Here is a 17,094-nt window from a genome sequence, read left to right on the forward strand (position 1 = left end):
TCTGCTCTTCCACTATAAACAACCACGTTCACTTCATTTCCTTCACCTGTTCTCGTCACAGGATGTGGACAAACGTAGAATCATCTACTGTCGTATCGTCGATGCTGTTCCGTACGGACTTACCCATGTATGTGAAATCATCATAGACAATTATCCGGATGACCGATCCGATTGTTTGGAAAAGAAGAATTTATGTGGAGAGACAATTAAGGCTGTTTGAAGAGAATCCTTATCTACGGACCAGAAGTCAGAATAAGTTTGAGGAGGAGAAGAAGCCCTATATGTTAACGAAATGGTGTTAACAAAAACCCAAAGGCCTTTTTCAGGGCCACTCGTATGCCTCGAAAAGACTTTCTTTCTTGCCTAACTTGCCTAAAAATATTTTAGTCGGCTGTATAGTTGTTTGTTACTGTATAATGTATGTGTTTTATATGTCTCGGTCCCGCCAAACGTTCTATGTCTCCCCTCCCCCCGCTCTTTGGTCCCAACTGGGGTCAGCCCCTTGCAACATTCTTACCAATCTTCAGTATCGTGACGTCACCTCAGCTGTTGTCCGTATATAGTCTCAATATTCCCCATGTTAATTCACATTGTCCATAAGCGTTCGGGGGTGGGGGGTCTGAAAAAAGCTTGTCCGTAAACGTTCCCACGACGTTTTTGATCGAGATTTCCATTGTCCGTAGGTTATCCCCATTCGCTACTGAGCTCTATGATTACCCCCCCCCCCCCGTATTTATACATATGAAGGCCCTAAGCTAAGGGAAGCTGTAGAATCCCTATTTGGTATACAATAAATTTGAGAGGCCCCTTCACAATGTGAGCTGTAGCTTATTTAGTTAATCTTTGTTCAAGGTTCAGAGAGAGAGAGAGAGAGAGAGAGGCATGTGTGATTTGGAATTTTAACGTAACTTTAATAATCTTTCAGTCATATCGCTACGATGTCTGCAGTGTGGCAGTTTATAGTGACGTCTAGCAATCAGGCATCATGCCGCAGACATGTAGCATGATGTCCCGTACAGTCACATTATCCTGACACCAGGTCGACCAGTCCTAACACTCAGGCCCGGCCCTATGATGTGCGGAGCCCAAGGCAGCATGCGGGGCCCAAAGTAGCAAATGATAAGCTGGGCCCCAAGCTTATAAATTGCATTGGGGGGAATTGATTACCTGAAAGCGCAGGGTCAGGCCTGAACATACAGTTTTTTTTGCTTGGGGTCTCGCTCATCGCTTGCTGCCTTGGGCTTTGCATGTGCTGTCCTGTGGCCCGCATATCCTTGGGCCGGGCCTGACGATGTTAACTTCATACTATACATACACGGCAGCATTGTAATAAACATCATCACACATTGAGACACAGAGCAGCTTTAGTCGAGTTTCGAACTCGTATTTCAGAGGGCTCGGATTTGACACCCAGGCCAGCCGGAAGCAACTTCGTTGGCATATCCTCGTCGTGGTGTATCCAGTAATGTGTTCCAAGCGCCCTTAAAAAAAACAAAAAAAACAACATACTGGAATTCTTAAACAGGCCGTGGCCTCTCTGCATTATTATCTCCCTTATTCTTTCCAGAGCGAGATGGAGTCTGGCAGCGATGCTACTTAGAAATTCAAGATGGATGCTGTGAGGTGATTTATCGATTAACAAAAAATGATGATGACTTATCCGTCAAGTAATTTACAAGTGGAGGAATGGAGATAAGAACTAAGAGGTACTGAATCTCATAACTCGTCTTTGCATGCACTTATCCAAATGTAAAACGTGTACTCTCGCATAATAATACAGTTGCGAAACAAGAGCTGCACCGTATCAATATAACGATGCTTGTAGCTTCTCTGTTTTTTGTCTGGTTAAAATCATTGATCGATATGCAAAGATACGCCGTCCTGTTAGCATAAGCAATTAATTTAGGTTCCCCAGAATTCATATAGATTTCCTACTGTAACTACTAGAGGCGTGTTACAAGATAGTGTTATTGGCGGCCATTGATTAGTAGACTTTTACATCAGCAGCAGCACGCGCGGGGTCAAATCGCTAATTAACAATTCTTGGGGATTCTATTTCCTCTAGGTCAAAGAAACGTGTGTTAAAGAAAAAAAAAAGTCTGAGGATATGCTGTTATGATTACATAGGATCGTGGATAGCATAAGAGATTACAACGGCAGACGTGGTAGCTCAGTATACAAAATTTACTAAGTTTAAGACGAACTGAACGTTAATAATGGGGCGGCACAGTAGGCCCTTTACACATATCCCCAACCATGATTAACGTTATGATGCAGAAACGTCATACGGGGTAAAAGTTTGATAGGATATTGGCTCTATTAGTATCTGTGTAAATTCACACCCAGCATATCGACAGGCATTGAATGGATTTGTGTTTGCCGATGGAAACCACTTGCTGGAACCACTCGTACACTATCAATATTTTTTGTTTGAGAAACAATGTGTAGAATCAATCCTACTGGATCTATAAATAACAATGAAAGGCTGTAGCCCTCTTTTCTAGTGCCGAGGTATTGTGAAGACCGTGCGCTTACACCTATAAAAATCGACTAGTTATCAGTCTATTGATTGTCAGAATTGCATATGACATATTCAGTTGTTTTCAAAGTGTATTTCTGGAGGAGTTTTTGTGTTGTGCACAAAGTCTTGCTGTGAATATTTTCACCAAGTAAACTTTTTGTACTTGGTGTTCTAAGACTAATTAAAAGCTGTATAGTGACTTGGCGATGTTGATTGATTAATCCTGCATAACATCACATAGGCAGAGATCTGGTGGCAATATTGATGTATCCAACATCTTTTTTCACATCTAGAAACATACATTATGACGAGTGTTTGATTTTTTCAGCTTCTAATTTCATTATTTACTTCCATGGGATTAGGCGTCATAGCTGAGTCGAGTAGTCGAGCATGGCTCAAGGCCATAGGTTTACCAAGAGGACAGAGTCCCTACCCACATCTTTTCCTAATGCTTTACTCTTTGGAAATGGACAACTTAATCCAGAGGAAAATCCCAACTACTTGGTCTACAAAAAAGTAAGTTTCCTTTTACTTTTTGTCTTTCGTTCGTTTATTGATAACCGCTGGTGGTTAGATCATCAACCTCGAATGCGGGAGGTCGCAGGTTAGAACCCTGGCCAAGTCATACCAGAGACTTAGAAAAATGGTACTAACAGCTGCCCTGTTAGGCGCTCAGCATCAGGAGGTTAGTGTTTGGATTGGTCAGCCTGGTGTCAGGATAATGTGACTGGGTGGGACATCATGCTACATGTCTGCGGCATGATGCCTCAGTGCTAGACTTCACTGTAAACTGTCACACTGCAGACAGTGTAGCAATATGACTGAAAAATTGTTAAAGCTACATTAAAAACCTAAAATCACACACTCACAGACACACACACACACACATTTATTGATACAAAAACTTACAGGTATTAGTTTTCTTGTTTCATTATCTTTTGATTTTGTTGAAGAGTTTTGAAAGTGAGTTGTTAGTACTGCTTGCCAGAGAAAGTCTTCCACAGGATCCTTATAAAAATGTATCTTTCCATTTGACTACCAATCACACTTTTGAATGCAGCCTGTTGTGATGTACTTGTATTGCACATCATTGTTTTTCTCCAAGTTTGGGAATTATTTTCAACAAAGAAAATATTATCTTACATGTGATGCAAGGGCGCCAGCAGCATTATTTTATTTTGGTGGGTGGGGGGCAGGCATGTTCTGGTCAGCTATCTATTAAGTTTTACAGATGCAGGCCAAAACATGTTTAGAGGTGGCATTCAGTCGGGGACGGGGAGTGTTCTTTGCCCCTGTGTGTGGATGCCCATGATATGTTGAACTTGCTGGTAATGTTGATATGCTGTCATATGCATTGTTTACATCTGATGTTGGCTTTATAACTGCATACAGCATTCCTCCAGCCCCATCCTTACCCTTTTCCCTTGCTGTCATGTTATCGTCACTTTCGTATTTGGAAATATTGCAGAAAAGTTCACTTTCCAATCTCTTGGATTAATAGCTATTAGACAAAGAATTGTTTCATTTTATTCCATACTTTTCATGGTCCTTGATTTGTAAGCAGAAATGTTAAGTTGTAGAGTTTTTTGAGGACTTATCACAGTTTAAACTTTAAAATTTCAAATAGTTGTATGATAAATTATGATTTATTGACAGTATTTTATTGTAAGAACTGGACATTTGTGGAAAAGAGTGGTTAATGCAAACTAACCATACTTTGTTGAAAAAAATGCATGCCAGTATTTTGTTTTACTTGATGGAAATAAGGTTGCAAATTTCCAACACCGTGTGTCCGCATGTCAATATTTTGGAATTAGTTAATGGCCTTGCCTTCTGCGTATAGTCTTTAATACCATTAATTGTCTTTATTATTCATCAAACCCTCGGACAGTTTGTACCCCCCTCATTCTAGTTTTAAAAATGAAAAGCATGAAGGATATAAAAAAATGAACAAAACATAGCCATTTCAATCTGCAATTTATAATTTCTAACCTGACAGTTGGCAGAGGGTCCATAACAGTTATCTTTATGTTTCAAATGAAACAGAAGTGTTCATTGTGAAAGAACAAGCCTGCTCACAGTAATTTTTTAGTTCGAGGAAAATTCCAATTTCATTGAACAGGTGGGTTTTTTCTCACTACACTTACATAGAAGGTAAACACAGTTGTCTTCATCTGGTATTTTTAATTTGTAGTTCAGATATTTTTCTAAATAAAATGGAAAAAATAATGCCCTTATTTTTCAAAACGTGCACTGAGAGTAGTTTGAAAAAATTCATTTAAATAGACTGTCCCATGCAAATATGGATGCTGATTCTGTTAGGGACCACCTAATGATATTTGGGTTAGAAATTATGAATTAATGAATGAAATTATTAAGTTTTGTGTGTTGTTAATATCCTTAAGATATTTATCTTTATAATCTGTTGTCTTAACATTCGTGTTTATCACTAAGTTTTCAAAAATGTTACAGTTATTATAAGTTGCCCATCCTACCTAATTTTGAAGCACCTTATAAAGGGCAATTAATTTCCAAATGAGTGGAGATATTGTGTAATTAATTACTTTTGATTCACCAAAAGATATAGCAGAAGATATCTATGAGATCTTTGTCCAATCATTTTAGCAATATTAACGAGAATATCATGCTGTTGTTGTGATTATGTGATAACAGTACCAGTCATACTAGGTTGAATGTTGTTGTGATTATGTGATAACAGTACCAATCATACCAGGTTGAATGTTGTTGTGATTATATGATAACAGTACCAGTCATACTAGGTTGAATGTTGTTGTGATTATGTGATAACAGTACCAATCATACTAGGTTGAATGTTGTTGTGATTATATGATAACAGTACCAATCATACTAGGTTGAATGTTGTTGTGATTATGCGATAACAGTACCAATCATACTAGGTTGAATGTTGTTGTGATTATATGATAACAGTACCAATCATACTAGGTTGAATGTTGTTGTGATTATATGATAACAGTACCAATCATACTAGGTTGAATGTTGTTGTGATTATATGATAACAGTACCAATCATACTAGGTTGAATGTTGTTGTGATTATATGATAACAGTACCAATCATACTAGGTTGAATGTTGTTGTGATTATGTGATAACAGTACCAATCATACTAGGTTGAATATTGTTGTGATTGTGTGATAACAGTACCAGTCATACTAGGTTGAATGTTGTTGTGATTATGTGATAACAGTACCAGTCATACTAGGTTGAATGTTGTTGTGATTATGTGATAACAGTACCAATCATACTAGATTGAATATTGTTGTGATTGTGTGATAACAGTACCAGTCATACTAGGTTGAATGTTGTTGTGATTATGTGATAACAGTACCAGTCATACTAGGTTCAATGTTGTTGTGATTATGTGATAACAGTACCAATCATACTAGATTGAATATTGTTGTGATTGTGTGATAACAGTACCAATCATACTAGGTTGAATGTTGTTGTGATTATATGATAACAGTACCAGTCATACTAGGTTGAATGTTGTTGTGATTATGTGATAACAGTACCAATCATACTAGATTGAATATTGTTGTGATTATGTGATAACAGTACCAGTCATACTAGGTTGAATGTTGTTGTGATTATGTGATAACAGTACCAATCATACTAGATTGAATATTGTTGTGATTATGTGATAACAGTACCAGTCATACTAGGTTGAATGTTGTTGTGATTATGTGATAACAGTACCAGTCATACTAGGTTGAATGTTGTTGTGATTATGTGATAACAGTACCAGTCATACTAGGTTGAATGTTGTTGTGATTATGTGATAACAGTACCAGTCATACTAGGTTGAATGTTGTTGTGATTATGTGATAACAGTACCAATCATACTAGATTGAATATTGTTGTGATTGTGTGATAACAGTACCAGTCATACTAGGTTGAATGTTGTTGTGATTATGTGATAACAGTACCAGTCATACTAGGTTGAATGTTGTTGTGATTATGTGATAACAGTACCAATCATACTAGATTGAATATTGTTGTGATTGTGTGATAACAGTACCAATCATACTAGGTTGAATGTTGTTGTGATTATATGATAACAGTACCAGTCATACTAGGTTGAATGTTGTTGTGATTATGTGATAACAGTACCAATCATACTAGATTGAATATTGTTGTGATTATATGATAACAGTACCAGTCATACTAGGTTGAATGTTGTTGTGATTATGTGATAACAGTACCAGTCATACTAGGTTGAATGTTGTTGTGATTATGTGATAACAGTACCAATCATACTAGAATGAATATTGTTGTGATTATGTGATAACAGTACCAGTCATACTAGGTTGAATGTTGTTGTGATTATGTGATAACAGTACCAGTCATACTAGGTTGAATGTTGTTGTGATTATGTGATAACAGTACCAGTCATACTAGGTTGAATGTTGTTGTGATTATGTGATAACAGTACCAGTCATACTAGGTTGAATGTTGTTGTGATTATGTGATAACAGTACCAGTCATACTAGGTTGAATGTTGTTGTGATTATGTGATAACAGTACCAGTCATACTAGGTTGAATGTTAAGATCCCTATAAGATCATTAGGCTGTTGAATATATCATAGAATAGGATGCTATATGTTTTTTCACTAAAGATTATGAAAGACATTAGCTGTCTCCAAACAAGTAGTCATTAACTTGAAACATTTAAGATGACAGAATTTGTGTAATTCATGTTTTGCAGTTTTCTTGAGTTGTTATTCTTAATTTGGATAATATCAATTTTCTTTTTCTTTGACACCTCACTTAACCCTCAAAAGCTGGCATGTTTCTGATAACAGAGTGAAAAAAACAGGGTTAGAAAGTTGTTTGTTTTCTATTTCCATTTTTAAGATCCAGCTTGCATTAGTTCATGTCACAAATTTTCAATCAAAAGTTATCAGTTTTGATATGATAATTTGTGCACAGTTGTTACTGCTTTATTGCAAATATATACATTTATTACAAATATAATCATATTTAAAATGAGTTATAGGGTCAGGGCCATTCAAATACGGTAGGTTGGGTTAAGGGAACCACACATAATTAGGGTTTCGATTTTGGCACACCCTTGGGAAGGGTTATCATTGCTTTGGTATACTTAATGCTGAGACTGCAGTGTTGACGTGTGTATGGCATAGTTTAGATCACTGCCTGTAAAGGTTTACAAAATCAATAAATATGTGAATGAATGTGCATGTGGCTGTCAGTGAGGCAGGAATTGTTCATTCCTTTAAAATGATATATTTGCACATCTCTACTTAAAGAGAACTGTTTAGTAAGATTGTTGTTAATTTTTTTCTCAGTGTATGTATGCAGGACTTTGACAAATCCACATTCCCAATGCCAGGGATAAGCTCATATTTGGCTCTGGCAGGTACAAGTTTGTAAGGTAATTGCCCATGGGCAAGTCCAAAAAATTGATAGAGTATTCAGAGCATAATGCTTTGTGTTTTTGCATATTTTGCTGCTGTATTCTCACGACAATACATATACAAAAATCTTTTTTGCATTTGTATTTACTACATTTAATTACAGTGCTGCCTACAGTTTCTTTCATCTGTCAGTCCTTTATTTGACAAAGTATACTGTCAAAGCCTGTCATTTCCATCTTGTGGTGAAGGTCAGTCACACATTTTCTCATGCAAGCATGATAATGTAAATATTTGTTATTTATTTGCTATATAAGTGCATTTGGACAAATTAGAAATAAATATTGATATTTTAACTTGTCAATTTTATGTTAATCGTAATATTTGTATATATATGGGATTCACAAGCTTTGAAGTCCTAACGTACATGTGGTCAGTTTGTGAGCTGGCCAAATGTGCTGAGATTGCCAGCTCTAAACAATCAGGTTGTCAAAGATGGTTTTGATGCCTGTAGTCACTTTCAAGGTGACTTTTTGTTAATTTTTATTAATATAACTCTTATTATGGCTTTTTGTTAATTTTTATTAATATAACTCTTATTATGGTTTCATTGACAGATGTGTTTGGAAATTAAAGAGACCCATCTCTGACCTTTTTAGCCACTGGGATATTTAGCACTTATAATTGGTGTTTATCTTCTGTATTTTACATGATAATTATGTGAGACTGATACATACTTATTGTTTGGCAAGTAATATAAATGTTTAAAAATAAGTGTTCTCAAATGATTCTCAAAAGTTGTATTCACCTTTAGGGGAGTTCTATAGTACCGGTATCTGTAGTACGAGATACTTGTACCAATTCAGAAAATACTTAGGTGGAAGAAATATTTACCAGAGTGAATTAAATTGTACATAGAGAACTTTTTTAACACAGTCATTTAAAGTAGTAATCATTGCTATCCCATGTGAGCCTGAAATTCTTTGAATTTGCAGAGTGCGTGTGACATAAAGCATCTAGAAGGAAACGGGTTGTGTGGTTTTTGTTAATTCTTTCGGGGATTTTGACATAGTTATTCTGATTGGAGTTTTACTGTTTATCAATGTGTAAATCCCATTGCAGTTTCTAGAGTAAAGTGTTTGGGAGATTTGTGTGCATTCGGATATAGCATGGCTCCCCAGTTTTGCAGTAACTTCATTAATTTCTTGAGATAGTACAGAGCTCAGTGATAAAATAAACAAGAGTTTGATTTAATCATTTGGCAAGATTTTTATGTATTTTTGAAGTGTAAAAAAAAACATGTTTGAAAGATGTGATGTAGCTCCATAAAAGCTGCCAATTGTTAATCTAACTTTAATCCATGCAGAAAAAGGTAATCTGATTATTGTTACTGATATGGGTTCCTTAGTTGTTAGATTTTTTTCACTTTGATAATTACTGTCTGTTATTATCACTGATAATTACCATGATGATAAAAGCTAACTGACGAGAAGCACATTATTGTTAAGCACAAGTCTGTGTGACATCTAATTGCCAGAAAAAATTGTTGTTAGCGATTGTGGCTTCTATGTTATAGGTTATGTTATGAGCTAGGACAGGTTCCAGGCTGAAACCTGCTGATTATATCACAAGCTTACGTTGTGAAGAATCAAATATAAAAAGCTACAAATTACAAATGAAGTATAATTTGTTGCAGAAAGTACAAAATATCATCAGACATACAGATTTAAAATAAAAAGTGAAAGCATTTGGTGAAACAAAATGTGGGAGAGTCCTTTCATTACTATTGAGAAATTTGATGTCAGAAAGATTAAAATTAACAGCATCTGTATGCATTCTGCTGCAGTGTGCAATGAAAACAGAAGCACGAACAGGGATAGGTGGAACCAGATGTTTGTGCCCAGATTTTATTGGCAAGGCATTGTTTCTTTTTAAACCATGATTTGTGGTTATTCATAATTATTTTAAATAACAATCATTGCTACCTATGGCTTGTGACAATATGTTATCTGCACAAAAAATGTATTACTGTTTTAAGTGTTTCTAAGTTAATATGCATCACCTTAAGCTGGTAACTACAACACTGCAGCATTGCTTCAGTGGCCTGTGTTTTTAGAACATCAGCATCAGATGCAGTTCAAATCCTGGCTGAGTCATACATGTGCCAAAGACTTATAAAAATGGTACTAGCAGCTGCCTCACTTAGCCTTCAGCACTGAAAGGTTAGTGTTAGGACTGGTTGGCATGTTGTTAAGATATTGTGACAGGGTGGGACATGATGCTGCATGTTTGTGGCATGATGCCGCAGTGCCAGACACCACTGCAGACAGCCTAGAAATATGACAAAACATTTTAAAGCTACATTAAAAATCCCAAACATACAAACACAAAGACATCACTGAAGCCCATGTGTTTGCTTCCCCCACCATCCAAGAGCTTTCATGTCCAATATTTATATTTTCTAAAGTTAGTTGACTTTTATATATCATGATATGTTGAATCTGTATTTCCATATCACAAACCCTAATTGGATCAATTAAGTGTTTTCTCGGATCACTGTGCATCGTTGTTCTTAAACACACTGAATCACATTTTTAAAAATTACAGTTTGTTTTTAATTTTGAATTTTATTTCTTTTGTAAAGCAGCACATATTCAAAAATTGAAAAAGTACTCGTATGTACTAAATACAGAACTGTGATCATGTGTTATTAATGAGTCTTGGGAAAGAATGTGTTTAATGTGGCTTCTGTATATGTTGAGGCTATCAGGCCATTATGTATCTATATTGAACAAATTCTTTCTGTTGATTCAGAACAAAATGGATTAAATTTTGTGCATGCACATGTATCTTGTGCATAGTCATTTAAAGACTCACTCTCTTCAACCAGACACAGAATTAATGAATAGGTAAAACTATACAAAACTTTATCTTCAACCAATTTAATGTAGATTAAACCATATTTTAGGTTATTACCCCAATGTGCACTGTGAATGTCATTGCCTGATTTGTCATGACATCAGTGAAGTACATGCTTTAAAAACACCAGTCCTCATTATTATCTTTTGAGGTAGCCAGCTCAAAATTAAAAGTACAAGGCCAGGTTGGTACATGTAACAAAAATGTTTTCAATGTTGTAAACATAGCTGGATTAGTTGGAAAAGTTGATGGTAATTATATATATTTAATTTATATTGTGTGATTGACCTTTGTCTTTACTTGAGGGTAGGAGCTGTATACCTACCTGATTAATGCTTTTTTTTGTAACAACATAATATTTCATAACTAATTTTTGTCAATGATTTTAGAAGATATATTTGGATAATTATTACTTGTACGTTTAAGTTCAGGACACTGGTTTTTTGCTCTGGTATTCCTGTGTACCTGATGTTTGTCATGTTCTTTACTAAACTTTTGTTAATGGACCTGGTCTTGTTGACAATTTAGAATGTTCTAGAAATAAATTTTTGATCCTCATCCTGGTCCTGTTATTGTGTCTTAGGTTTTTATATTAATGTTGTTTATATTAGAATTACTTATTCCTTTCTTAATATCAGTCATTAGAGTGCTCAATGTTTAGTTTTGTTTCAGTTTTATTTGAGAAGATTTATTTATTATTCATTAGAAGTACAAAGTGCTCATTGACCTTTGGACTAAATCATTATTTTGGGTTTATTGTGAATTCCTTTAGAGATCTTTAGGTTATGTCATTGTGACACATCAAAGCTGCTAGAACATCAACACTGTTGCAGGCGGTTGGTACATAAGCTCATTCAAGATTGGAATTTATTTAGTAAACTACTGGAGTTCATTTGGAACTTTAAACTTTTAGACCTGTGATATAACTTTTGGTACATTTTCACTATTTTTAGTAGTTTTTAATTTTTTATTATTAGATCTTTTTCATTTAGTTCATTCCATTTCATAAGTTAGATTTTTGCAGCAATCACAATTATTGAACCATTAAAAAATTTATACAGATACATGTACATCTATGATGTAAATTCTTCAGACAGTCATATACAATTTTACTTTGTGTGATAAGTTTTGTTTTGTCATCAACAACCATTTAAGATGTGTTTTTCCCAGACCTGATTTCTAACCAAAACCCCATGTTCGAAGATGCTTTCATGTATGTAAAACTTCTGAGTCCTGGCATAAAAACCTGCTTTTAATGTATTCAGCATTATATATATATATATATATATATATATATATATATATATATATATATATATATATATATATATATATATATATATATATATAACGTATGGTTCAACAATACTGTTATCATCGGTTGGTCATAAATGCGGTTCAAAAGATAATTTTGTTTGTTTTGGATCTATTTTAATTTTTTTGCCTTGGATGCCATTTTCAATCGAATGCTGACAGTATATTGGAACAATGCAGGGTATAAAATTGAGCGAATGGAAATTGTTGATTCATTGCATGACAAAGGTGTACATAAAATAATAGTTTCTCATGAGAATCACTTTAAAATCACATGTTTATTTTCTGCCTCTTTCTTGGGTATGGTGATTATACGGTTTACCATCCTGTTGCTACAAATGATGTGACAGTTACAGGTCACATAAGGTCAGCTCCAGGCTCCACACTCAATTGTAACCCTATGTATTATGATAACATTAGTGTAAGAAACTGATGTGCGGATGTTTTACGTTTGGGAGAGTTGTAATCTGGCCATTAAAGTAGTTAGACTAAACCTTAATTTTGTTTTGATCAGCAAAACGTAATATTGGGGTGCATCACTCTACCTACCCATGATGATTTTAAGATGGAATCTTTGTTTTTTTTTAATGAGTACAACGTAACATAGGGGTGTGTCAATTTATGTACTGTCGACTTTTTTTTGCATCAAATTGGAAAAGACTGCGCCTATGACACATGGGTAGATAAAACACTGCAGTATATGAGTTTGCTGCAACTACGCATGTGCGAGCCCATGGCTTTGCTGTATTGCACATATAAGCCAGAATCGGAACTTTTACAAAGTCATGGCAGGCTCATATGAGCATTAAATGCAGTTATGGCACGCATATAACAAGTTTGCTGAAACTTTGCTTGCGCAATAAGCATGCAAGTTCATGTTGCACTGTCAACCACCTAGCACGCGTGAACTCGCAATGAACATACAAGCTCGTGATGGGCTGTGAACCAGCTAGTACTAGCTGGTTCATATCACGTAACAGGCTTGTATTTTAATTGCAAGTTTAATATGAGCTCGCATGTGCAAAGTAGCAATCTTGCAATGAATTGTAACGAGTTCAATATGACCTTGTGGTTAGCTAGTCACACTTACAGTCAGATCTTTATACAGCAAGCTTCGCAATGCCTGGTCGATTAATGCAGTGAATTCTCATCAGATGCAATGCATTAAAAATTAAGAAACAAAAACTAAAATCTTTTTGTTTTCCTCATTGGTGATTTAGTTTTGATATATCTCTGTGTATTGTTCCAGTTCTAGGAATGGATGAAAGTGATGCCTTTTTGATGAATCAACATCCAGTAAATAAGTAATTATAATAAGAATTATCATAAAGGGAAAATTAGATTTTTATTTATTTAAATAATTATTTGAAAAAAATTAAGTTTTAGAATAAATACATTAATTAAAACCAACAAACGAACTTTAAATATTAAGGTCAGATGATTTTTTAAAATTTCAATAAATCCAACTGACTGGGAAAATATAAAGTTTAAAGTTTAAATGTCTTTTAAAAAAATTACATAATTTTGGCAGCATCTGGCAATCTACACTTGCTGTTGATGATATTCCTTCATAGCTAGTAATGCCTAACTCTATCCAGAGTGCTCACTGAACCAGAAACCTCATGAAAAAGTAATTGTCATAAATGGAAAATGAAACGTCCATGCTTTATGATAGTGTTAAAAACAACAAAATTAGTTTTATGAATCTAATGCAACAATTAAAATGAACTAATGGACTAGAAACTTAAGATCACATGATTTTTTTTAAAGATTTTTAATAAATCCAACTTATAAGCTGCTTTGAAGTACAACTGTTTTAAAAAATCTGCACATTTCATTTAGGTAATGTCTAGCTGTGCCAGACTTGCTTTTGATTATACTTTTGAACTCCTTCATAGTTTGTGATGCCTCACTCTCTCCACAGTACTCCTTGATGTAATCTGTTGAAAAACACCAGGAAAGAATTGCATTAGTTTATTTTAATTTGTATCATTCAGAGTAATTGACTGGGACTGCTACAGTGGCCTAAGTGGTTAGAACGTCTGCCTCTGATGCATGTTCGAATCCCACCCAAGTCATATCAGAGATTTATAAAAAATGGTACAGCTGCCTTGTTTGTTGCTCAACATTAGGAGGTTAGTGTTAGGACTGGTAGGCCTGTTGTCAGGATAATGTGACCAGGTGGGACATGATGCTACATGTCTGCGGGATGATGCCCCAGTCCTAGGATCACAATAAACTGCCACACTGCAAACATCTTTGCAATATGACTAAAGTTTGTAAAGCTACATAAAAAGTCCATAAAACACAAAGTGATTGAAAGAGATGAAATAAATGTTTATGATATGTTTGTAGACTGGATCTCTTACAGGAGTGGTTGGTCAGTATTATCCAACTGGTTGGTGTCAAATTACCAATCAAGTGACTGGCATCATATTTTATTGGTGAAAATATGTTGCAAAAAAGAAAATGACAAAATCATTTTGTGACAAGTATCAAAGGCAAACTTGAATAAGAATAATACTTTTAAGACTGGAAAGTTTGGACTGAGTTAAATTATGTATAGTGTTTCAGGTACATCACATGAGTGATCATCATTGTGCTGATATTTTTGTGTAAATATTTATTTTAAAGGTGAACAGTTTCACATTATATGTACTGTTTTCTTAATTTTGGCATTGAAATAACTGTCTGTTAGTAAATTAGTGTTGATAAAATCAATAACGTTTCCACAGTATCAACATTTTTATGTTAGCATCTGTACAGCCAAAGTTATCCAGAGTGATCATACTTTTAATTGCATTTTTTACCTGTTCAGGCATTGGTAGAGTCCTTTGGTCCCTCCTTTTTGTCTGGTGCACTATGTGACCTTAATGCTGACATGCCTTTTGGTCAAAGAGAGTGTCCAGTATATGAATCACAACCTTTCTGGGTTGGTGGAAGCCACAAATGGCTAGACTCAACTTCTTTTGCTTGGTTATGTACACTTCAGCACCATCAAGTGGAACCCTGCGATCTCGAAATTTCTAAAAGAATGAAGATTTTCTTTGTAGGACATATTGTCTAAGATTATTGATAAGTAGGGCTATGTTTCCCTCTATTCAATCAATCTTAAATTGTGACACCGACCAGTATGTTGAGGTACCATGGTTTTAGGGACAAATGTGACATGAGTGACATTAACATGTTCATGAGTTGCTAAGTTTTTATACAGACCTATAATACCTGAGTTAAGCTAAAACTGTATCCAATACAAAGTAACATAATTACAGCATTTCTTCTGCAAACCAAAGACAGCTTATAAACAAGCGTATATCAGCCATTAAGTTGCAACAGTGCTATCAAGCATTAGTTTGGAAAAAAGTGAGTAACAAGTCATACATCTTCTTACATATTTATATCTTGTGATAATGACACTTGAGAAAGTAATCAGACTAATTTCTTTCATGTTCTAATATTTCCCATCAATGCAATTCCTGGTTGTCAAGTTCAATAACGGGAGGAAATTCTTAGAATTTTCTAATAGCACCTTTATGATCATAAAAAAACATACTTTTTGTGTTTCTTTCCAATTAAAAATTTTATCGAATTTGTACCATGACTAGTGATAACCATTCTTCATCCACAGCTGAAGCTAGTACATCCGATTCCTCTATGGTGTCTGGACAGTAACTATTTACATCTTGTGACCAATTGTGCTGGAAGTAATTGTTAGTGTCTTTTTGCTGATATTCCTGCTGATAGTCTTGCTTCCAATCAAAATACTGTTCCTGAATCAATGGTTGCTCAGTGGACCTTGAATGCTCAATGGGTTGCTCAGAAAGAAACTGTTGTAAAGGCTGACTGGTGAGCTGCAGCTTAGGAGTGGATGTATGTTGTACTAACTGGGCAGACATCTGCTGATAGTGCATCTGCTGCATGGGTTGCAGGTGGGATGACTGGGTCAGTGTTTTTTGCTGGATAGGCTGATCAGTGAAGGTCAGCTGCTTGTGAGTGGACTTAAGCTGATCAGCAGGAGCCTGCTGATCTGGTGTTAGCTGGAGTAGCTATTGAAATGAGGGTGGTTGCAGAGTGAGTTGCTGGTGGTCAGTGTTGGTCTGTTGACTGGGGGTCAGCTGAATGGATTGCTGACTGTATGTTTCTTTGCTCTGCAACCACTGTTCTAAGCATTGTCTTGTGTTTGACTTGGACTGTAAAATGAAAAAGAAGTGGGTGCATGATCCAAGCATGAATATATTGTTTCAAATTAATGTATACATGCATACAAGTAAACTAGCTACTGTTTTTGGCACATACTTGTACGCATGCCACAATCCTGTTACATTTGATTTTGGTGCAGTTGGTAATAAAAAATCATATTCAGGTATTCAGGGCAAAGAAATTTTAACCTTCTGGGACAAATGAGTTATTGATAACTATATGTGTAACTTGCATATATATGATTTAAAAAAATTATATTTTGTATACCTTCACTAAACATGCAAGGTTAAACTTACCAGAGTATAGTCCATACTAGTGTTAGCATTTGTTCTAGAGCTAAAGAACTCGGCCATCTTTTGAAGAAAGTCAACCTTGCTTGCAGTAGCAGCTGTAATAAAGAATTTATATGCTGATTAGTACAATAAAGTAATGGGAACGATGTGCAAATAATATTAAAGAAATTGCAATAATTAGTGCCTAGAAAAGTTTGAAAGTCGCATTTAGGCTAATCATATTAAGATGTAAAAACATGGTTGGCATGTGGATTATTTTTGGATTGTGCAATACCATATTTGCCAGCCTATAAGATGACATTTTTGACCAGAAAATCTTAGCTTTGTTTTATACTCCGAATCGACTTATATATGGATTATGGCATCCATATTGTTTTATCATATTTTTTCATATGGAAAATAATTCTCCGAGAGTACAAAATATAATGTGCAAAAA

General features: G+C 35.1%; 1 protein-coding gene across 6 annotated transcripts in view; it reads left to right on the forward strand.

Annotated features, from left to right (window-relative positions):
* The first annotated feature begins 1,169 nt into the window (after positions 1-1,169).
* Positions 1,170-17,094, forward strand: part of LOC149804709 (regulator of G protein signaling 7-like) — a 294,195-nt gene continuing 278,270 nt past the window's right edge. For 2 of the 6 annotated variants that reach the window (XM_089943319.1, XM_089943310.1), the window contains exons 1-2: positions 1,170-1,706; positions 2,884-3,037. In XM_089943319.1, the coding sequence (XP_089799445.1) occupies positions 2,912-3,037 (126 nt within the window). In that variant the 5' untranslated portion in view covers positions 1,170-1,706; positions 2,884-2,911. Of the gene's footprint in view, positions 1,707-2,849; positions 3,038-17,094 lie in introns of those variants that run through there. The other 4 variants (XM_089943302.1, XM_089943292.1, XM_089943338.1 and 1 more) reach the window with 4 other exon arrangements.

This window comes from Sinohyriopsis cumingii, chromosome 2 (assembly GCF_028554795.1).
Source record: "Sinohyriopsis cumingii isolate HCF-2022 chromosome 2, ASM2855479v2, whole genome shotgun sequence".
Classification (NCBI taxonomy): domain Eukaryota; kingdom Metazoa; phylum Mollusca; class Bivalvia; order Unionida; family Unionidae; genus Sinohyriopsis; species Sinohyriopsis cumingii.